Source organism: Poecilia reticulata, linkage group LG7 (assembly GCF_000633615.1).
Source record: "Poecilia reticulata strain Guanapo linkage group LG7, Guppy_female_1.0+MT, whole genome shotgun sequence".
Lineage (NCBI taxonomy): Eukaryota > Metazoa > Chordata > Actinopteri > Cyprinodontiformes > Poeciliidae > Poecilia > Poecilia reticulata.
In genome coordinates, this window is record NC_024337.1 from 28,366,680 (window position 1) to 28,388,851 (window position 22,172).

Genomic DNA, 22,172 nt, shown 5'->3' on the forward strand with positions numbered 1-22,172 from the left:
AAAATGTTAATGTGGCACTTTGACTTTTACTTAAGTACATTTTTGACTGTGTATTTGTACTTTTACTTAAGTAAATTTTTTGAGTACTTTCTCCATCACTGCCCACAACACACTTTGATGTTTTTTGAAAACCAAATATCACTCTGCTTCCACTTGACATCCATGAACTGCTTTGGGAAGATCTGTGCCGTATTATTCAAATTTGTGGCCGAGTGCGAAAGGCTAAACATATTTAAGTGCTTTTGTAAAACACTCTGACCTGTTTTCCATGTGTGTCTCAGACTTGGCTCATGTACAAATGGATCGAACCAAAGATCTGCAGCGAGACCGTCGAAGGAGCGGTGAAGCTGCCAGCGTCAGGGGAGAAGCAGACTTGCCCGCCATGCAACCCGGGCTTCTTTGTGACTAACTCCTCAGCGTGTGAGCCCTGCAGCAACGATTCCTACTCAGATGGAAAAGGTTCGTAATCAGCACTAACCTTTTATTTCACTGTGACGCTAATGCAAACACTCTCATACTGCAAAACCAAGCTAATTCAGAAAATCATATCTCATTAAACATTCGACTGTATCAGGACTTAGGTGGATGTGTCTTTGTGGATTGTTGTTTTATGTGCTGCATGCGTTAAGGCTACGTGTGCTACTGTACGCTAACACAAAATGTTTTTAGTGTGCAACTATTAACTGCTTCCAAATAAGCCAAGCCACCTAAGTTCATAATACATACCTTGTCTACAAATAATTGTATTTCCACGCTGATTTCTGAAGATGCCAGCGTCTGGTTTAGGGATTCTGGTGAGTATGTTTTCTATAGCTAGGAGGGTTTTTTGCCATCAATTAACAAAAAAAAACATCTTGAAAATGGATTATTCAAAAGCAAGCGATTAATTAAGCAGGCTTGAAGTTGATATAATTATTTTGCAAAGCCACGCCATGTAATATTTAACAAAGAAAAATATGAAAAATGTCACAAATTTCATCTACACATTCATTCAATAGAACTGGCAGTGCCACCGTGTCCTGACTGTGCAGCTCTGTTTGTTCACTCACAGTTTGTGAGAAGTGCCCTGTTGGCACAGAACCGGTGCTGGGATTTGAGTACAAGTGGTGGACCGCCATGCCGAGTAACATGGAGAGCTCCGTCCTCCACCAGGAGTTCAGCAACTCCAACCGAAGAACAGGTGAGAGAGCAGCTCCTAGTCCAGGGATATTTGGATTACTCTCAAAACGGGCAGTGGTGGTTTAATGGATGAAACAATAAGAAGCAGAAGAATAGTAACAAAGCAAAACGTAAACATGCAGAAAGACGAATATAGCTGCTCTAAGGCTGAGATTGCTTTGAAAAATGTCAAAACTTAGTAAAAGCTCCTGAAATTGAACAAGAATTTTACAAGATATGATTGGGACAAAATGACCTGGGCGGACTCCAACTTAAGGTCTCTTTCTTCTTGGTTTTGGTCACAATTGGTTTGGGGTTGGGGTGGTCAGGGTTTGAGTGTTGTTACTGTTGTTGCTGCTAATATAATTGTGTAATGGCAGCATGGGAAGTGGCTGGAGAGTACATCTACACCACGTCAGGGGTTCAGGACACCGACTACCTGACGCTGACCCTCAATGTTCCTGGGTACAGGTGAGAATTTCCCAAATTAATTAGCGTTTTATAACATGGGTCAACTTCAAGTTGTGCACAGTTGTAAAGTGAAAGAAAAATGGTGTCTCATTTTGGGTTTAATAAGACCTTTTAATGAAACAATTCCATAATTTACGAGGCATTGTGTGTAAAGTCTAATAAATGGTTTCTTGACTCTATAAGGGCTCAGGCCACGGGTAAAGACAACGAGATGAGCAAACTGTCTCGCATCACCTTCGTATTCGAAACCCTCTGTACGGCTGACTGCAAATTTTACTTCCTAGTGGTAAGTAAAGTTGTTGGGTTTTTTTCCCCCCTGCATTTGTTAGGAATTAATGTACAGCAAGTATAAATTAATAACGTGGAAATATTTCTCTGCAGGGCTACAATAAGTGGAATAATTATTTGGTGGAGCAGTGGAAAGGCAGAAACAGTAAACAGTCGTACTCCTACTTGATCCAGAGTAACAACACTGTCAGCTTCACCTGGACCTTTCAACGCACTGAGGAATTCAGCATGGTGAGACGCATCACGCACCCTAATAACGACAGCTCAATCGCCACATTTCTGCCAGCTCTTATCAGGCATAAATCGTTCATCCTGTAAATCCTAAATATTTTAGGTGGCATCTAGACATTTTCAATATGAAATATTCAAATTGAAAACACAGTAAAATAATTTTCTCTACCAATTTTCCCCCAAAAAATCTTGTAACTTTTTAGATGAACGTCTGCGCCAACACACCTAAATCAAATAAATGGCTCATTACCAGGCTTCTGCAGCACTAGCCGACATGCTGAGATGATAATTTAGCCATTTTATTCTGGTGGCTCTCGAGGACTGAAATCAGAGACTTCGTCACAAATCATTCAAATGTTTTTTGTTTTTTTTGCCTGTCTCCTTTAGTTTTGAAAGTATATATTAATGCAAAAATAGGATTTTATCGCATTGAAAAGACCTTTGTGACGATCAAAGGAGCTGATTTATTTACAGATTTTCATCATTTTAACTGGAAAACATTTTCATATATCTGAGAAAGATGAGTTCAGAAAGAGGAATGCTTAAGTTTCTGTCAAGGAAGACAATATTTCAGCCGCCAAACCTGTAATGTTGCTGTTAAAACAACCCATTATAATTAGCCTGCTTTTAAAGATGCGTATATGGAAATTTATTAGATGCAGCATCCAATAGTCCAGTAAGATGAAGCATGTTTAAGAGTGCTACTGCTGTACAGTTAGATATGCTAATGCAAAAAACATTTTCAAATTTCTTGCACAATTGCACAATACAAGCAGCTTCAATTCTGTTTATTCCCTTAATTCGATGTTCAACTCTAGATGGCAGCGTTGAGCTGCATGGAAACCATACTCTCTACTCCTCCTATCTCACTTGTATAAGGTTTGCCTTTCAGAGATAGGCTTTGAATTGCATTATTTTCTGCAGGAATGAATACCGCTTAGTGAGAAACTGCATTTCTGGTCCTCAGGACAGGAACTTTAGCACCGATGCTGCAAAGATCTACTCCATCCACGTCACCAATGTGATTGGAGGAGTGGCCTCTGAGTGTCGCCGCTGCGCTGTGACGCCTGATAAGACCGGCTCCTCCTGTGTTCCCTGCCCACCCGGACACTACATGGTCAATGCCACAGGAGCGTGTGAGAGCTGTCCGCCAAACACCTACATCAAACCCAGTCAGCCTGTTGGAGAGGCAGCGTGTGTCCAGTGTGGACCAAACACGAAGAGAAACAGGGTGACATATTTTGGAGGGCATTTAAAGGCCCACACCTTTATTTTTCTTCTTTTTCTATCAGACTTACTTGTGAAATTAAACTCTAACCACAACTGTATCAGGATTCCATAATTTTATTGCACCCAAGCAGAGGTGAAATCTGGAAAAAATACTTAAGTGTGATAATAGGTTTTGCACAAATATAAGTCTTCCAACAATAAAACTCCTCTTTTCATTAAAATGTTAACTAGTGTGACAACAAAGAATAATAATAATGTGTATGAATTTACTTTTTTTTTTTTGTGGCAAATACACATCTACTTGATGTTAGACCCCTTTACTTTGATTCCTTTAAATAAAACACAGTGCAACAAAAAGCTTTTGGAGATCACCTAACAATCACCAAAACATGAATAATCATATCCTGAGAGGGTGAGAAGGTGAGCACTAACCAGAGAAGAAGCCAATATGCTCATGGTAACTCTGGAGGAGCTGCAGGGATCCTCAGCTCAGGTGGGAGAATGTGTTGACAGGACAGCTTTTAGTTGTAAACTCCACCAATTTGACTTCAATTGGAAAGTGTGCCAAATAGAAAACCTTTGCAGAAAAAAAGCCAGAAGAAGTGCACTTTGCAGTTTGCCTCAAGCTATAGAGAAGGACAGAAGAAACGTGTTGAAAAGAGGAAGTTAGAAAGAGCTGGATGAAAACCTGTTAGATGCTCCAAAAGACTTGAGAACCAAGTGGAGGTTCATTTTTTCAGAATGACAGCTATGCTAAAAATCAGAGCTGCAATAAAATGACATGGATCAAACCGTATTAAGTTAGACTCCAGCCTTAAATCCGATGGGAATCGTTGGCCAGACTTGAAAATATATAATTACAGATGTAACCATGTAACCTGCTCGACGATTTTAGCTGATGTTTCTCTACTCTGTTTCATTTCTGGCTTTCCACTCAACCACAGATAAAGTGCATATATGTAGATGTACATGTACCAGCCATAACTCTGACGTCTGACCTGCAGGATTACACAGCTTGTCTCAGCGACTGCACATTCAGGGTTCAAAGCGGAGGAGAGGCTGTGCAGACCTACGATTTCTCGCTGCTGTCTAACGTAACCGGCTTCACCGGCAGCCCGCGTTTCACCAACAGAGGCCTGCGGTACTTTCATCACTTTAATCTGAATCTGTGTGGGAGAGAGGTAAGAAAGTGACCCTAAGGATTTTATTGCTAAAAGTTGTTGTGTGATTTGAGAGTGTTTCTCCCACAGAGTCGAGTGCCAGCCTCCTGTGTGGACAATGTAACGGAGAGTGGGAAAGAGGTCAAAGGCTACGTCTGTCAGTCCACTGTGGTTCCTTCTGACATCCGCAGTCAGAGCATGGTGTCCTCACAGCCATTTGTCATTGGTGACACACTCATTGGTATGGAGCATTTTATGCCTATGATAAAGAGAATATTACATGTTTTGATAAACTTTTTTAAAAGACAGAGCGATCCTCCATCAAACATTAGACATACTTTGTGTTCTGGAGTTACTAGAACAGAAAACATTGAAGCATTTGAATTGTGTGCATGTGATCAAACAGGTAAAAATGTTTGCTTTTCATTTTGAAGGTGTGACCACAGAGACGACTCTGGGAGGCATCTCCTCTCCATCATGGATGTTCCCGTCAGCGTCACTTCAGTTGCCAGATGTCATATTCTATTACAAGTAGACAAAATAACAAATATTCACTTTATTGGAACTTAATGCCGTTATTGTACAAAGATAATATTTAGGAATGTTCTTGTTTGCTTAACTACTTTGGGTGAAGTCAGGATCTAATTATAGACAGTAGGTTTTCAGATTTACTCTATAAACAAAAAGATTCTTTCAAATCTATATAGTTTAAGATTTCATTTTAGATTTTATATATACACATATATATTTTACTATATATATTTACTCAATTTAATACAATTAAAAATTTGTACACCATCAACATTATGCCTGTGATCTTTGCAGGTCCAGTGATACAACCCAAGCTTGCAAACAGGGCAGGTCAGCCGCTGTCAGACTTCGATGCAACCCCACAGCCAACATTAAAGACCTCATCACGCTGCCCAGGTGCTGCACAAATTACCTGAGCTCAACTTCTGACCTTTAATTTACACACTCACAGTCTAACAGCCACATTATTCACCATCGTTTGACACATTGAGCTCACAGACTGCGACCTGCGCTTAAAGGGACACTCTGAATCACTCTGCGATTTTATCTCTGACCTTGTTTCCTTCACAGTAAATGTTCTGAGGGGACATGTGATGGTTGCACTTTCCACTTCCTGTGGGAGAGCCAGCACGCATGCCCGCTGTGCACCACAGATCACTACCGAGAGATTGTCAGCGCTTGCATCCAGGGGATCCAGGTATCAAACTCGACTCCTCAGTCAAAGAGTATTGTGTCAAAGTCCAAATTGCAATTTAATCAAGAATTTGTGGTAAAACCTCAGCACTTCTCCTCAGATACATCAGAGTTTGTGATATGATAAAACTGTATAAAAGTCCAAATGTTTGGCACCTTTTCAAACTAGAACTGATTTTAAATGTGAGGAAATCTATTTGCAGAGAACCACCTATGTATGGCAGCAGCCTCTGCAGTGTTATGGAGGACAATCCCTGCCACCACAAAAAGTCAGCGCTTGTGTGACTATGGATTTCTGGCTCAAGCTTGGCGTTTCCATAGGACTGATTGCTGCTCTGCTTCTCATCAGCCTCAGTTGTTATTTCTGGAAGAAGACACGCAAGTTAGACTAAGACTTTTTAAACATCCTCTCACATCTTATGACATATAATGTGCGCACGGACGTTAGCATGTACAGACTGCGACAAAATCCTTTTGTAATAGATGTTATCTGATTATTTGAATTTGTCAGGCTGCAGTACAAATACTCCAGGCTGATGATGAGCTCTGAAGGTAAAGAGTGTGAGCTACCGACTGCTGACAGCTGTGCGATAATGGAGGGAGAGGACGCTGAGGACGACCTCATGGATCTCACTCATAAATCCTTCTTTACCAAAATAAAGTCTTTCTCACGAGAGGTCGGTGTCTGCCCCATTTACATTTACGTGGTGTTCAGTATCACCTTTAACACTGTCGTTGTTTTCACAGAGAACATCAGATGGATTTGACTCGGTTCCACTCAAATCTTCCTACCAGCACCATCAAGAGGATGAAGAGGAGGAGGAGGACTGATGATGCTGAAAGAGGATGATAAGTAGCTCTTTGAACACTGAAGAAGCCTTCAGTTTTAGAGTTTTAATGTTTGTGCATATGTGAAACCGAGTACTTAACTAGTTTCAAATATTTTTTTTTTTTTTACAAGTTTCACTGAGAATGTTTATTTTCTATTCTATATCGCATGATAAAATTCTAATTCTGAAGTTAAAGTTCAAATTGTCTACACTGGTGTTCGCTGTGATTTTTAAACATGACTGAAACCTGAATGTAGTTACGTTTTACATGGATTTGTAAAGCCGATCATTTTAAAGGTATTCAAAATGGAGATTCATTTATTTGCCCTCCTTTCATTATTTCATTTTATGAGTTTGCTTTTTAAGTTTCATAAAGTTGTTTGGCTATTAATACATGTGCATGTATTAATGTACATGTACATTCTTTATTGTTAAATACAATAAAGAAAAAAAATTGTAAGAATCATCATCATCAGCAGTTGATGTGACCATTTATTCAGCCTTCTTGTTCTCATTGTCGGCCCAGATAATATAATAAAATGTTTTGTTTAAAGTTTTTTCACCCATTACTGAGGCATGCTTTTACTTGTATTTTTTTACTTCAGTTACTTTTCACTGCTGTCGATAATATGAAAACTGTTGAATGTGGTTATTTTATTTCATTTGATTTTAAATCAGGTTAAGCTCCTTAATCAGTCAAGTTTGTTTTAGAATTATATGAATTGATTTAGTTTTTACTGCTGCCTTCTACATTATCACATAAAAATATATCATCAGCAGTTACATTTAAAATGTATGCCTCCTCCAAGTGCTTATTTTAAAATGTGTTATTTGATGGATTCAGCTAATAAAAATTTCTTTTTAAACCCATTTCAATATTGAAAGGCACTTCTATTTTTTTTATCTGCATATTTTTCTGTTCTTCTTGTCTGGTGAGAAAACCAAAATGAGTTGGAAACTCCACCCAGCAGGATTTGCGGATGCTGAGTTAAACATCAGGTTTTTGTTTTGTTATGCTCCTCATCTCATTCTTTGCAACATTTCACAATGTGGATTGCACGATGGTGCTGTGGCTAACATTGTTTCTGGTGTTTCTGGTGACTTGTCCACGTTGTATCCCAAAGTTCAACTTTGTATCACAAAGTTCAAAGTACCCATGGTTCAGTGGGTATGGAAAAGGGATGGTTTTCATCATTTTAAATATCATTTATCTGTTAGATTTTTTTCTCTTGAAAACTAAATAATTGGAATGGAAAATTATATTTGAGCTATGGTTACATTGGAAATGTACATCTGACAGCTTTTTTTTAAAATTTTGTTTTGTTATATTAGTACGTCCATACAGGATTCGGGTACTCATAGTGAAATGGAATATTTAATTTGTTGGATCCAAATGACATCCTGGGAAATTTCCCCCAATTTCTCCAATTTATAAAATAATGTTAGATATGGGTTTTTTTTCTCTCTGAAAGTGAGGATCTACATCAATATTGCACTTCCAGCAGTTTGACAAATGCTACTGTTTTTTGTGTATTTTTGGGGGCCAAAATAATACGAAGAAATATTTTGTCCAAAATGTTTCAAATATTTTGAACAAAATTATATTTTCATTCTGAACATTATAGGATTCACTTTTCAGTTAATGTGAAAACTATTGTTAAATAAAATCGATTTTTTTTATTGTCCTTTTAATATTCAGTAATTGATAACATTTATGTAAACTATAAAAAAAAACTATAAAAACTTTTTTTTCCCATTTAGTACATTTAGTACATTGGTTTCAGTTCGCGACTCCTCTTAAAGCTGTATGGAACTGACTTCTCGCGAGACTACACCTAGAAACCTCAGGAGCCGTACTGGAACAGAGGAACAAATGAAAGTGGAGAGTTAAAAGTGTGCACGCAACAGGCGGTGATTCTGCAACTTTGTGTAGGAAAACAACTTGAAGATCTACAACTGCGCGTAGATCTCCAGCAACAAGGGGCCGCCTGTATAATCTCCTGCTGCTCTTGTTTGTGTGACGGAGCTTTTCTCAGCTCGGGGGTAAAGAAGCAGCACGGGGCAGAAAGAGACGGTTGGTGGTCGACGGTTGGTTCTGCAGGAATGTCGCAGAAAGAAAGATCCGGATTTTACCTGCAGGAGGTCAATAAAACGATATGGGAAGTCCCGCGGCGGTACCAGGACCTGTCTCCGGTGGGCTCCGGCGCCTATGGATCGGTTTGGTAAATCACGTTTTCTGTAAAAGTTACAAGTGCGCAGAGTTGAGCCAACTAACTTCTCCATTCATTGAGACGAGGCCTGCAGAGGCAGAAGCTAAACTTAGGTTAGCAAGGTGGAGCTAGAATGGCTCTGTCAGCATATATCAAGTTGTTTTCTGATACCTTCAGTTGGTTTAAGATTATTTTTGAACTATCAAACAAATCCAACGCCAAAGAACAACATTGTCGTGAACTTTATTGCACGAAGCGACTACTCTTATTTTGTCATTGGATCAGCCCCAAGAATCACTGTCTCGATCACATTCTTCACATAGTGATCCTATTCCTTCTCGGTTAAATGGTTTTCATAGGACAAGTAGTGATAGTACCGTAATGTTCTTTTTTTTTCTTCGATTAATTATTTAATCAGTTACGATTGTTTACTAGCTCTAGTTGTTCGAATGTGAAAAGTCGCTCGCAAATGTACTTCTTTGCAATTAAAGAGCTGTGGTTGACCATGCATTGCAAAAGTACATAATGAACAATTGAAAGTGCAGTGAAATGTGTGATTTTTGGGTCTACTGTTTTCAAGTACTGCTTTCCTAATAATAGAAACAGCATGTTCCTTTTTTTCAGCTCCATAGCAAATGTACTCGGTTAATGAAACAAATCTGAATATCAGAAGCATTCGCATTTTTAAAGCGTCAGGAAGAAGCCACGGCTTCCGATTTGCTAATAGTCTATTTTATGCAAGGGTTGAGCTTTTTCATTGAGTTGATGAGTCGAGGTGGGATACATGGACTTTGAATGTTATATTATATTTGTTGTGATGATAAAATGGTGAAAACAAGCATTTTAGAAATATTTTCAGAATGTTTGGCTGTACTTTTTTTCTTTTGTTGTAATAAAACTTACTCATCAAACAGGTTATTTCAGTACTTCAGTTACATTAGGTAACACAGCGTTCAATAGTTGTTTCCAAACATATTTTCAGATGTTATTTGTTCATGCTCTTAAGAAACTTCCAGTAGTAAAAAAACTGAATAATGAGAAAATCACACCTCCCAATTCTTTCAATTTATTGTGTTTGCAGACACAATCAGCTAGAGTTTACTGTTCTAGTGAAAAATGACATGGCTTATCACACTACTCATTTTTCCCTGATAAGGATTAAGACTATGATCGTCTTTCCATAGCAGTTATTGCATTGTTTATTGTATAGTAAAATATAATTTTAGGATTTAGTGAGGTCTGCTTGATATGCAACATTTTGGGTGCCACTCCTTAAGAGTTTTAGCATCTCAGTCACATGACTCTTGGATCATGTATGGAGGCACAGCATAGTTTAAAGTCCTTTCACCTGGCTCATTGTGTAAGCACGCGTAATGTGAACGCATAGGACTTGAAGTATACCAGCGTTTCAGTCGTTACTTCCAAGTATTCTTTTCCATTGTTAATTTCAGTTGAGCTAATCGAGAATATTTGGAAACCTCAAAGAATGAAAGTATTATTTTCTATTAGTTTTTTCCACTGTTGTTTCATACGAATGTATTGATCACTATTATTGCTTATGCTATATGACTATTGATCACAGACTATTTTGATTATTTGTAGTTGACCAACATTTTTGTCTCGGCTTTCTTTCTTTCTGTCTTCTAAGTGCTCCGTTTCAGTCACTAAAGTCTGTATCTGGGTTGGGCATCGAAAGCAGATAAAGTCCTTTTTGTCTGGCAAAGTATATTGTTTGCATGCAGAACATTAATGCAGGGCATATGCGGAACATCGTGTCACAATATGTTGTGCAGCTCTGCTCTTCCTACTATCTTAGTAAAACATAATGACACATAGGTGGGGAGCAGATGTTTGTTTTGCAAATGGAAACAGGCATGTGTGCCAGGCGATGAGGTAATCTGTCTCTGGTCGGGTTAATGACCTCGCCTTGTTTTTTTTTTCCCCCTTTAATAAATCAAGCAGTTTTATAGTGATGCATACAATCGATAGACTTTATTTTCTCCTGATGCATTTAAGGGCAAAGGGCGCCATGCCCGCTCTTTAATATTTGAGCGTATCAGGGATTGATTGGGCCAGCCTTCATTTCACCAATATCCTGTTTTTGTAATAAAACCGCCCTAATGTTTGTACTTTGTCAATAAAGCAGGAAATGGGGCACAATTAATGACACAGATATGACCTATAATATAATTTCAAATGCTGTAAATTTGGGAGTCTATTATTTTAGACAAATGACAAACATGTTGAATTCATAATTGCAAAGATGCAATTCAAATTAGTAAGATGCCTGCAGTCCAGTGATCAAAGTTGTCAAATTTTCCCTTAACAATATTTGACGGGCAAGATGCAAGTCTAAATTCAAAAACATCTTCTTTTTTTTTTTTTTTTTTTTAGTTTAAGTTTTACCAAATGCACCAGAACCGAAAATCTCAAAATGCAGCTAAAGGTTAGAAACGTGAGCTTTGATGCATAAATCCATTATTTCTCCTGATGGTTTCAAAACCATTTCCTCTGTCAAAGAAGCTGCAGCACATTTTCTTTTGTCTGCATTTATAACATTTAGTAGTTGATATGAAACAAAGTCTTTATGTGCTACGGATAAATTCAACAAGTTATGTTGCTGTCGGTAAACAGTCGAGCTTTAAGTGAAGTGAGGAATCGCCACAGGGTACAGTAATTATTATTATTTATTTATTTTTGCTCATTTCGCTTCATGTCAGTTGAAAGCTGGTTTCTACCTGCCGCAGCTTTTACAGTCAGATGGAGGAAACTTGGTGTTGGTCGGAGGCAAGCCAGCTGACAGGGTGGAGGATATATTACTGTCAGAAACCGGTCCCAATCTGCTGAGACGTGACATTTTCTGCTGATGCCGCCCATTTCTCAGCCTTCACTTCAATTCACTACACCTAATTTTGTTTTGAGAGCAAACCCAGCCGCATGAGCCGTCTGAAATCTGCTTTATCAGCCTTAATTGAAGAAGCTCGCTTTGCTGAATTTATTGACTTAATACCTATAACCGAATTAAAAAAAAAAGTTACAGTGCAGTAATACTTTTTTTTTTTGGTTTTCTTTTAAGGTTAAATGTTTTTTTTTCTCTCTCTTTCACTCAACAGTTCTGCATATGATGAGAAACTGGGTTTGAAGGTCGCTGTGAAGAAGCTTTCCCGGCCTTTCCAGTCCATCATCCACGCCAAAAGAACCTACAGAGAGCTGCGGCTGCTGAAACACATGAAGCATGAAAATGTGAGCGGGCTGCTTTCTTCTGTTTGTTTCTTCCTGGAGGCAAACGGGCTTAAAAACCAAATACTTATTCGCTGCTTAAGATTGTTTGTTTGAAGAAATCTGCGTCTCAGTGAAGGTTATGTTTTCTGCTCCCTGTATTTTTAATTTCTGTGTGGCTTTCTTTCTTTCTTTTTTTTTTTTATAGGTCATTGGGCTCTTGGATGTTTTCAGTCCTGCTACAAGTCTAAAAGAATTCAAAGATGTGTAAGTTTGTTTGTTCTAGATAATTGCATTAATCCATGTTTTCTATTAAGAGAAGTATATCGGTATGGTTTAACCAGAGTGAAGGTAGCACAACTTGTAGTTTCTGGACAGCTGTCAGTCCAAACTCATGTTGGAAAACCCCTGGAGTCTGGCCAGCAGACTAATTACACTGACACACTTTTTTACATTTTTTTTTTATTTTTTTAAAGGATAGTCTGTTACTTTCTTTACCGTCTGGCTGCTACAAAACATTTAATCCTTTCTTATTTTGCAGAAATGTAGACATTTTTATACATTTTGCTTCTACTTGCAAATGGATTATTTTGAAATTGGAGGTGCAGTGCTTCTGTTGCAATCTAAAGTCGACATACACTACTAGTGGTGTGAATATAATTTGCTTACCATTATCTACACCAACGATTCCTTTTCTTTTTTCAAAGCAACTTACTACTTCAGACATTAAAAAACAGGAATTGGATGCATATGTTTCAATTTATTCAATTCACTGAGGGTGAAGATTATAGATAGGTGGACTAAAGCTGCTCAATATGCGTACAGTTGCGTGCTACATTTTTTCAGATTGTTTTTCTGGTGCTCTGCATGCAAATTCTGCATGTCAGTAATATTTTTTATATTTTTGGCCTGTTGGAAAGACTCGCATCTCCCACAGTGCTGCTCACACGTACCGAATATATTGAGTGATGGGAACATTGTGACGATGGAAAAAGTATTGAAGTTACTTGCTTTTCTAAAATTGTGCAACCAAATACGTATGTATATATCTACACTCGTATTGGGTTAAAAGTGTCTTGGTCTGTTGCACAGACCACCTTATTTGTTTTTTGTTAAAGTTCCTAGTGTATTTTTGTTTCGTTCCTGTCAGTTTTTAGATTTCCTCATCAGATGGATTCTGGGGGGGAAAAAATGTGGTGCGTCTTCCTGCTTCCGCAGGCGGTTTCACTTTGCATCCTTTAACTGTGCCACACTCGTTCCACACAATATTATCCCTTACACTTTGTTGTGGTGATGGGTTTTGACTACATTCTGAAGTTGTTCAGGATTATGTAACTTTGGTGGAGTGACTTCAACCCCCCGTTTATGTTGGGACATTTCAATGGATTATGATGTCTAAAGAAGACTCTGATCCCCGAACAAAGAGTTCATCCTAGGCGGAGATGAAGTCTAGCTGAAATATATTTAAGGTAGTTCTTGTTCTTTATTTGCAACTGTTCACATTGACACGATGCTACCACCACCATGCTCACCAACGGCTCAGTATTGTTGGGTTTCAGCCCTCACTCCGACTGCTCTAAATTTTAATCTCGTCATTGTGACTCAACAGTTGAGTCTTTGTCTCATCTTGACCACATTTCTTTTCTCCAGAAGACATTTTGGCTAGACCATGTGAGCGACAGATACTTCAGTCAAGCTTGATTGCGTTTACTTTCTTGGTCAGCGGCCTCTCGGTTCATGTTAGTAATTTGGCTTGTGGATGGTGATGCTGGTGTTCCAGTTAATGATTGACTTGAGCCTGGCTCGTTCCTTAGTTGTTCCTGGACAACCCAGACATTCACTTATCCATGATTGCTTGAACCTGTGACCCTATAGTCTTCAGTTGTCTAGAAATGCCTCTAACTAGCTTTCACAGTGTATATTTAATATTTCAGTGGCTGCTGTCAAACACATTCTTTTATACTTTCAACTACCAGCTACAATCAATCAATGACGCCTAATGAGAAGCTGATAGGCCTTGGACTTACCACGCTGACACTTCCTAGGACCTTTAGGTGAATAAAAGTGTATATTTGAGCCTGTATTGATCATTTAGAAAAATGATCAATACATTTGATCATTTTTGTTGATTTAGATGATCAGGCTTGTTCATCTAAATCTGTTTCTTAGGAAGCGTACGCAAAGGCTAAGAAGAGCATCCAAAGTCAAAACGCCAGAAACTAGGCTCTGAAAGAAAGGAAAGGATGGATGTTAACATCAAAAGTAGAGATAGAAGAAATGTATAGTTTTGGCAACAGGAAACTTAACTGCAATAACTTATTCTCTGACATTTTTTTCCTGTTGAAAACTAGTAAATAACTATTAGTTATCAAGCAATCAAGAGTTTAGGATTTCTCACAGGTCCGTTTGAGCTTTGGGCGGTCTTTTTAGATGCAGACACGCCCATTCGTGGATCCCTTCAGTTGCTTCCTGAGCATCTAAACAGCATCTTAACCTCATTATTTGATAACATATTTGTGTGGAATTGTTGCAAGTGGGAAACAGTAGCTTCATTCAGGCACGATTAATCACGAGACAGTTCATTCAGTGTCAGGCTGTTTGTAGCCGGGACTCTGAAGTGGCATGGTCCCTTTTGTTGACTAAGCTCTAAGCTTTCTACACTCTACAGGTCTGATTGGTTGAAAATACTTCTCTGCTTCTGTTTTTATTTCAAGTGGGCTTTTTGTGTGACTGTGTATGTATTAATGTATTAAAGGATGCAACCTGCTCTGTGTGGCAGTGTTTCCTGTTGCATGAAAAAAATTGTCACACAGTTCCTTGCCGCATAGGCAGTACATGAAATGCAGCAGATGTGATTCTCAGGCTTCACCCTGGAGCCCGTGTCTGTGTCTGTGTTGCTTCACCACAGAGGTATTTATATCTATGCCAGTTCCAGCTTCTGCAGGGTGGATTGTGGGTTTCAACAGACCTGCTTCAATTACCAGAGACTCTAGCAATCCACATTAGAGAGAGAAGATTTTTTCTGAAGTTCTGATGGATTTGACCTGATCCAGATCTCGCCTTAAAAACCAGATTTATTTCTTTGAATTTGTTTTTAGCACAGCAGCGACATCTTCAATAATAATTTTGGAGAAAGACGATGAATGAATAAACTATCTTGAGCATGTTATGCTTGCATTTACTGCGGTTAGGATAATTGAATGTAAACTGCCTTGAGAATGTAGTTTCATTTTGAACAACTTGCACCTTTTGTGCTTTCTCTGAATTCAGTTTTAAACACCTCACTGAAAATCAATTGGTGTTTTTTTTTGTTTGTTTTTTTCACACGATGGCAGCTTCTACACTGAAGAGTGTTGTATACTTAGCATGACTTGCCGCCTCCTGGGTGTGACTGAAAATAAATGGGATGTATGAATATCCAACCTGCTGAAAATAACCTGATTCTCATGACCAATAGGCCTTTGTCTGCGTTGCTGTTGCCAGGTCAAAAACAAACATGTTAAAAGTTGATTTGATTTAAGAGGGTTTGGCAAAACCCTGCTTTATTACAAAGAGGGTTGTGCATGAGCAAGTTTGAAACCAGACAACAGCAGCAGTGTTGTAATCTTTTTTTTTCGCTAGAATCAACTCCATCATGCTTCAAATCTTTGTCTACATCAACCTCTGAATCTTCCAAAGCTTTAGGATGAATAAAGGAGCAGAATACTTTCATAACTCTTGATTTTCCATTTTAACATAAAAGTTCTCTGACGGTTCAAGCAGGTGCTCCTAGGCTGAGCCAAATGTCTGCAGTGTAAAGAAAACTGGTGCATTCATATGAGACGTCACTTGAGGCCAAACCTCATTATCTGCAATGCATTTTAGCTTATTTTTGGTAAAAGTGTTTTGAAAAGGAAGACTCGTGGCACTTTCATTTTTTTATAATTATGGTTTTTATTTTATATTATTATTACCTCTGTGGTGCAGTGGTGTTGACATAAATTAAAAATGTAGCTGCAGCGTTTCTGGTTTGCTATTGCACTAGATTTAAAAGGCTCACGTTGATTTAACTTTTGAGGCAATAAAATAGGACTTGAAATGCAATTTCAGAGAAAACCTTAAATATTTACGGAAGTTTGGATTACTCCAAAAATGGGGGCGGGGGGAATGAAGAGATTGATTCTCTTGGGTTCTCCTGCCACGCTTCTCTCTCTTATAGGAGAATGGAAAAACAGAGGTCACTATTTATACGCTGTTTTTCCAAGGCGGGTGAACCTCTCTCTGTCTGCGTATCTGATCTGTGTGTGCCGCCAAGAACAAGTCCCAGCATTGAAATGTGCTATTTTAAGCCCTCGATCCCCACACTATGTGAGAATAGAATAGTAATCATGAAACCTGTATTTGTTTAGCAGCAGACCGACGAAGCGGCAGCACGCTCATCCGTTAGCTTTTGCTCCCGTATCGCCTCTCAAGCAGTGGCGCTCACTCTGTCTTTTAAGTGCTTTTGATTAATTTTAAACAGTTCTAGGATTGAATTTAAAGTATCCGCTGATGCCATTTAGCTCATTTATCCTGTGTGCTTGTCAAGTGATATTACATTTGTAAAGGGCTTGACCTTTCAGTGTCCCAAGAGAGAAGTGAAAAGAAGTAGCTGCAGAACTGGTTTAAGCTTTTATTGCCATGTGGGAAATAAAGCTGCGGCCTCCAAACTGGGCTTCCAAAATTAGATTCAAAGAGCAAATTTATTTATTTGAAGCCCCTCTCTGACTTCTGTTGAGTTTGGAGGTTATTGAGATTTCTTGCTTCAACTCTGACGACAATCTTTTTTTTTTTTTTTTTTCTACGACTGACAGGTATCTTGTGACTCACCTAATGGGAGCAGATCTGAACAACATTGTCAAATGTCAGAAACTCTCGGACGACCACGTGCAGTTCCTCATATACCAGATCCTCCGAGGACTGAAGGTGAGGTCATTCAGGAAGAGCATGTTTCCACATCGTTTTAGTCTTTCGTATTATGCCATCTTTTTGGGGAAGTGCACCAAAACACCCACACAGACAGACAGCATGATGCTGCCACCGTCATGCTTCACAGTTGGTTTGGTGTTCTAATTCTCACAAGCCTCCCCTGCCGCCCCCCCACCCCCCCTTTTTTTTTTACTTCAATTATAATGAGGGTCGTTATTATCAAACTCTTAAATTTTACTTCCATCAGCCCACAGGACTCCAAAGATTATTTTTTTGCGCTTGAGTCCATTGATAATCTATAATCTGGCTTTTTATGCTGCTTCTTGATAAAAGACTAATATTTCACTGTGACTAATAGATACCATTTTCTCATCTTCTCCTTGAGAAAAACACCTTAAAATACACACACAGGCATCAGAGGCTTACACAGCCATGACATTATCATCTGGGATTTACTTAGTCGCTAAAACGCAGAATAATCTTGGTGTATTTTAATCTTCTGAATTTAACAAAGTAATTAAAAAATCATCTCCTCTGGCATTAAGGAAGTGTAAATAATTTTAATAATTTCAGCTGAGCTAAAATCAGAAACGGTCTGAGTTAAACTCGCACAGAAAACAAAAACGGCTTCCTTTTATTCACAATGATGAATTTAGCAGAACATGATGTTTAAGGCAGATGTATAATCTATGAAATGGATGGGATTAAAGGAAGCAAGTTTGTTTTTTCTGTTGTTAGAATACCCTACATAGTCAGCTTATGGTTAAACTGTTTTATCTGCCAAAACCTCAGAAATGTAAGACTAAATTAATAATAAAATAGTAATACATTTATTAAGAAGTAATTAACTCAAATATTTATATTATAGAAAATGTTTTTTTTTTCTCCATTTCTTGATCCCCATTTCCTTTTTTTCCCCTTTAAATTTGACTTATTTTACATTTATTCTTGTCTGGAAGCGATGCTTAATTTTTCACTTTCTACACTTAGGTTTTAAAACTAGCTTATTTGTATATTTATTTAGTGCAATACTTTATGTGTTCCCGCTTTACTATGGAGTGGTAGCAGCCTGTTAATCGCACTCTAATCAGTGAGACATGATGGACAGCTTTGAAATAAATACTGATTGATGGAAGTTGTTTGTATTTTAACATTTGAGTATTTAAATTTAAATTAGATTTATATTTAGTCTACATTCAGACATTCTTTGTCTGTCTGCATCTTAGTGGTTTGGAGTTTAATTACATTTCTTGGTGCTACACATACTTTCAATGCAAGTCCTGTTTCATTGTTCACTAATCGGCTTAATGTGTTAAGTTGCTGCTGAAGCATGTCTGTCTGTTCCTCCTTAACAGTTGGAGGCTTTTGTTGCTGTGAAAGCTACGTGTTAACCAGTAGGTGGAGAGTTATTCAAGTAAACAAGTTCTTTCGGTAAAAGTACTGGTTATACAGGTACTCTTCGTGCATGCACAGGCTTTCCTCTCAAGCACTTGCATCGTGGATTAATTTGAGTTTTTAAATTGTCCTTAGGAATGATGATGCGTACACGAATGACTGTTTGTGTGATGAACCTGGGTCTGTGGTATTCCACACCTCTCGACCTTTAGTTTTTATTTTCTCGAGCTCTGATCTACTAAAATCTCTGCTGTGATATTTTGTCGAAGTTTCATGGCATTACTTTTACTATGGATGTTATTTTTTAATGAAAATGATTATTTGAGCAAAGCGTAAAGGAAGTATCTAATTTTCCTGAACAAAAATCAATAAACTCTCCACTTATTATTCCAATTAAAACTTGAGATGAATCAATGGTTCCAATATTCTGTCAGATTTTCTAACATTTGTATTTTTTTCTGTTCTCAGTATATCCACTCAGCAGGCATCATTCATAGAGTAAGTGTTTAGTTCAACCCCCGTCTCACCAATGTTACCAGTTTTAATGCTGAATTTGGGAAAAGTGGAAGTTGTCATCATTAGCCTTTGCGTAGACTGTGCAATTTTTAGATGGCTAACATTTCATCATGCTAGCTGTGCAGCATTTTTTATTTTAAGACGGGTGAAACATACATGACAATTATTTTTAAAATAGAAAAATACATTTACGGTCTAGACTGGACGATCAAAATGTCACATTCATTACTTTTCAACCTTGCAGGATTTGAAACCTGGCAACCTTGCCGTAAACGAAGACTGTGAGCTAAAGGTCAGTAAGCGCTCTAATTCACACCATTTTGCCTAAAACGTTTTAAGGATGCTAATATTTGCCTGTTTCATGTCAGATATTGGACTTTGGCTTGGCGCGGCACACTGACGATGAGATGACCGGCTATGTTGCCACGCGCTGGTATCGTGCTCCAGAGATCATGTTGAACTGGATGCACTACAACATGACAGGTTGAGTCCGTTAAGATCCCGTTACCGTTTCCTTATTGAGAGCCTGTCTATTAGGTAAATTCTTACATTTGTGTTTGTTTTAGTGGATATTTGGTCAGTGGGATGCATCATGGCAGAACTTCTAACTGGGAAAACTCTGTTTCCTGGTTCAGACCGTATCCTTTCCATGAGGTGGAGCGCAGTTAGAGGAGCTGCTGGATGTTTTTCATTGTCCAGGCAGATTATTTTTAATTCTTGCTGGTTCCAGCTTCTTTGTGAAGCTGTCCTGTTGAAATTATTATTTTTTTCCTTCAGGCCACATTGGAATTATTTGCTTTTGTAATATTTGGGACATTTCAGCATTCTGTTGAAGAAAAAGTTATGCTGCATCTCCTTGACACAAGCTTTCTAGATATAAACCAGCTTCAGCAGATAATGCGCCTGACAGGAACACCCCCAGCAGCGCTAATCAACCGGATGCCCAGCCATGAGGTGAGAACAACCCACACTTTGCTTTCCTGGCAGAGAACAGGAGGAGGTTGACGGAAGATGTTTGCTGCACAGCTTTCTTATCAATGCTCTGGATTTTATCACAACACATTAGCTCAAAAACGTACCGTCACAATATCAGTGTGCAGTGATAATGTTGCAAGAGACTGTATGGAATACATTATTTTTTGGGAGATTAAATTCCAATTGTTGTGATTTTTCAATACGATATTCAGCCTGTTTGTTGGGGTTTCACCTGTTAGATGACCAAATCTTAACATGTGGTGATAGATAAGAGGAGTGTGAGACATTTTATTTACTTTTTTTTTTTAACAAATGATATACAGTCATTGCAAAATTTAATGATAAATGTTGCAAATGTTTTTGTTTCAGCAAAAAAATTAGAGACATAATAGTAATACAGATGACATTGTCAATTTTTTGCAGTTAAAAGCGATTATACCTGCTTAAATATTAATAATACTGAATTTAAAAAAAAAAGTAGAAAAATACAACTTTTTTCTCAATCTCAACTTTTTGAGAAAAAAACTAAAATGTATATTTTTAGTTTTTCATCTTTTTAGTTTTTATATTTGACAGAAACACAAGTGCTGTAACGTATCTACTCGCTTCATCACAACAGGTCCATGTTTATTGGAAAATAAAACAAGTGTAAAACTGTGGCCATGCCTCAGAAATTTGACTTGAAAACAGAGTTGGGTTTATGTGGATGGAAACAGAAACGGTCTGTACTGACATGCTGCTGCTTGTGGAAACTGACACTTTATTTTCTGCGTTGATGTGTTTACCCAGGCCAGGAATTATGTCAGCTCTTTGCCTCCTATGCCCAAGAGGAACTTTGCTCATGTTTTTATTGGTGCCAACCCACAAGGTAACAAGCAAAAAACGAGATTTATTTAATTTTTTTTTTCCCCGTGAAGCATAGACTGAGATTCAGCTTTATTAACTCGTTGGCCTTTTCTCTCTGAAGCGGTGGACCTTCTGGAGAAGATGCTGGTTCTGGATGCAGACAAGAGGATAACAGCCACTGAAGCTCTGGAACACCCCTACTTCTCCCAGTACCACGACCCAGAAGACGAGCCCGAGGCCGAGCCTTACGACCAGAGCTTCGAAAGTAGAGAACTGGAAATCGATGAGTGGAAGCGTACGTTTCTGCGTCCTGACATCTTGTTTATGGAGAGAAAAAAAAAAATCTGAGGAATTTTGATCTTGTTTTCAAGTCTTGTAACATTTTCTCTTTTCTTGCAGGATTGACCTATGAGGAGGTGTGTAGTTTTGTGCCACCTGATTACATGGAGGATTGAGATGAGCTGCAGCCAAAACATGTGCATTAACGTTAAAGCCTTCAGGCACACAATACCAGCTATTTCTGAGTCTTTATTTCAGAAATCTTAGAGATCACCTTTAAGGAGATTACTACTTTTATATGAAAATGCAAGAACTGGACCAGCAATAATCATTATTTATGTACCTTTTGTTGTTGTTGAGGAATTTCACTTTTGCCAATATTTAAAAAAAAAATGTATGTATTTAAATTTTTAGCTTTTAATTGTTTTTAATTTAAACTTCAACTCGACTGTGACTTCTGAGGCGATGAGACAACGGACCTACAGCTCTGCTGATTTGTTGAGTAACTTATAAATGAGCTGTTTTCTATTAATTATAAAGAAAGCATGCTGATTTACAATCCAGCGGGTCAATCTTTAGTACAATTTTTGATTTACCACAATTACTCTTATGCCTAAAAAGAGAAATCTTTGAACATGTCGGTGAATTTCAAAACACCAGCCTTTTTTTTTAATTTTATTTTTTTATGCTTCTTCAACCCTCCCAGCTGAATTTCAAGACTTTAACATGTGATTTCTTTAGATACTGTGAGATCTATCTTTCACAAGTATATCTGAGCCTTTTCTGGTTAAATCTAAGTAACATGTCCAAAATATGTAAATATGTGTCAGTCTTTGTGTTTTATGTGGTTCTAAAGCATCCAATGTTAGCATGTACATGAAGGCATTGTGTGGTGTTGACTTTGGGTTACGATTTTTAGTATTATGCTTTAACCTGTAACTGCTAAACAGTGTAAAACGGGGAGTTGTATTTATTCTATGTGGAGTAGGTATTTAAGAGCAACAATCGGTCTGCAGTTTACTTGATATCTCCAGTCCTTTAAGAAAATAAATACTTATTTTTTAAGAGACTCGTGTGTTTTGTGTTCTAGTTTCCAAACTGATTAGTTTGTCTTATCTCAAAAGGTATTTATTGTGGGATCTGTATTAATTAAATTTTATAAACCTCATGGTAAGTTTTGTGCTGGGGGAAAA

At 38.0% G+C, this 22,172-nt stretch overlaps 2 protein-coding genes across 2 annotated transcripts in view; both read left to right on the top strand.

Annotated features, from left to right (window-relative positions):
• The window catches only part of elapor1 (endosome-lysosome associated apoptosis and autophagy regulator 1), a 13,790-nt gene extending 6,407 nt beyond the window's left edge, over positions 1-7,383 (top strand). The window contains exons 9-22 of the mRNA XM_008413532.2: positions 282-459; positions 1,052-1,180; positions 1,539-1,629; positions 1,813-1,915; positions 2,011-2,148; positions 3,116-3,379; positions 4,383-4,559; positions 4,629-4,779; positions 4,973-5,069; positions 5,364-5,465; positions 5,640-5,766; positions 5,966-6,144; positions 6,274-6,439; positions 6,510-7,383. Of these exons, the coding sequence (XP_008411754.1) occupies positions 282-459; positions 1,052-1,180; positions 1,539-1,629; positions 1,813-1,915; positions 2,011-2,148; positions 3,116-3,379; positions 4,383-4,559; positions 4,629-4,779; positions 4,973-5,069; positions 5,364-5,465; positions 5,640-5,766; positions 5,966-6,144; positions 6,274-6,439; positions 6,510-6,593 (1,986 nt within the window). The 3' untranslated portion in view covers positions 6,594-7,383. The remainder of the gene's footprint in view (positions 1-281; positions 460-1,051; positions 1,181-1,538; positions 1,630-1,812; positions 1,916-2,010; positions 2,149-3,115; positions 3,380-4,382; positions 4,560-4,628; positions 4,780-4,972; positions 5,070-5,363; positions 5,466-5,639; positions 5,767-5,965; positions 6,145-6,273; positions 6,440-6,509) is intronic.
• A 1,037-nt stretch (positions 7,384-8,420) lies between these two features.
• On the top strand, positions 8,421-22,048 carry mapk14a (mitogen-activated protein kinase 14a). The gene is made up of 12 exons (XM_008413527.2): positions 8,421-8,814; positions 11,916-12,045; positions 12,230-12,288; positions 16,854-16,965; positions 18,832-18,861; positions 19,124-19,171; positions 19,248-19,362; positions 19,446-19,517; positions 19,754-19,833; positions 20,644-20,722; positions 20,822-20,995; positions 21,100-22,048. The coding sequence occupies exons 1-12, from the start codon at positions 8,696-8,698 to the stop codon at positions 21,153-21,155; spliced, it is 1,074 nt and encodes a 357-aa protein (XP_008411749.1). The 5' UTR covers positions 8,421-8,695; the 3' UTR covers positions 21,156-22,048.
• Positions 22,049-22,172: the final 124 nt, after the last annotated feature.

What these genes read in the sequence shown, in the direction of transcription:
- mapk14a (XM_008413527.2), top strand. Translation starts at nt 8,696, where the DNA reads ATGTCGCAGAAAGAAAGATCCGGATTTTACCTGCAGGAGGTCAATAAA. An exon ending in AACACATGAAGCATGAAAAT is followed by an intron (nt 12,046 to 12,229) that starts GTGAGCGGGCTG and finishes TTTTTTTTATAG; the next exon opens with GTCATTGGGCTCTTGGATGT. An exon ending in ACGAAGACTGTGAGCTAAAG is followed by an intron (nt 19,172 to 19,247) that starts GTCAGTAAGCGC and finishes GTTTCATGTCAG; the next exon opens with ATATTGGACTTTGGCTTGGC.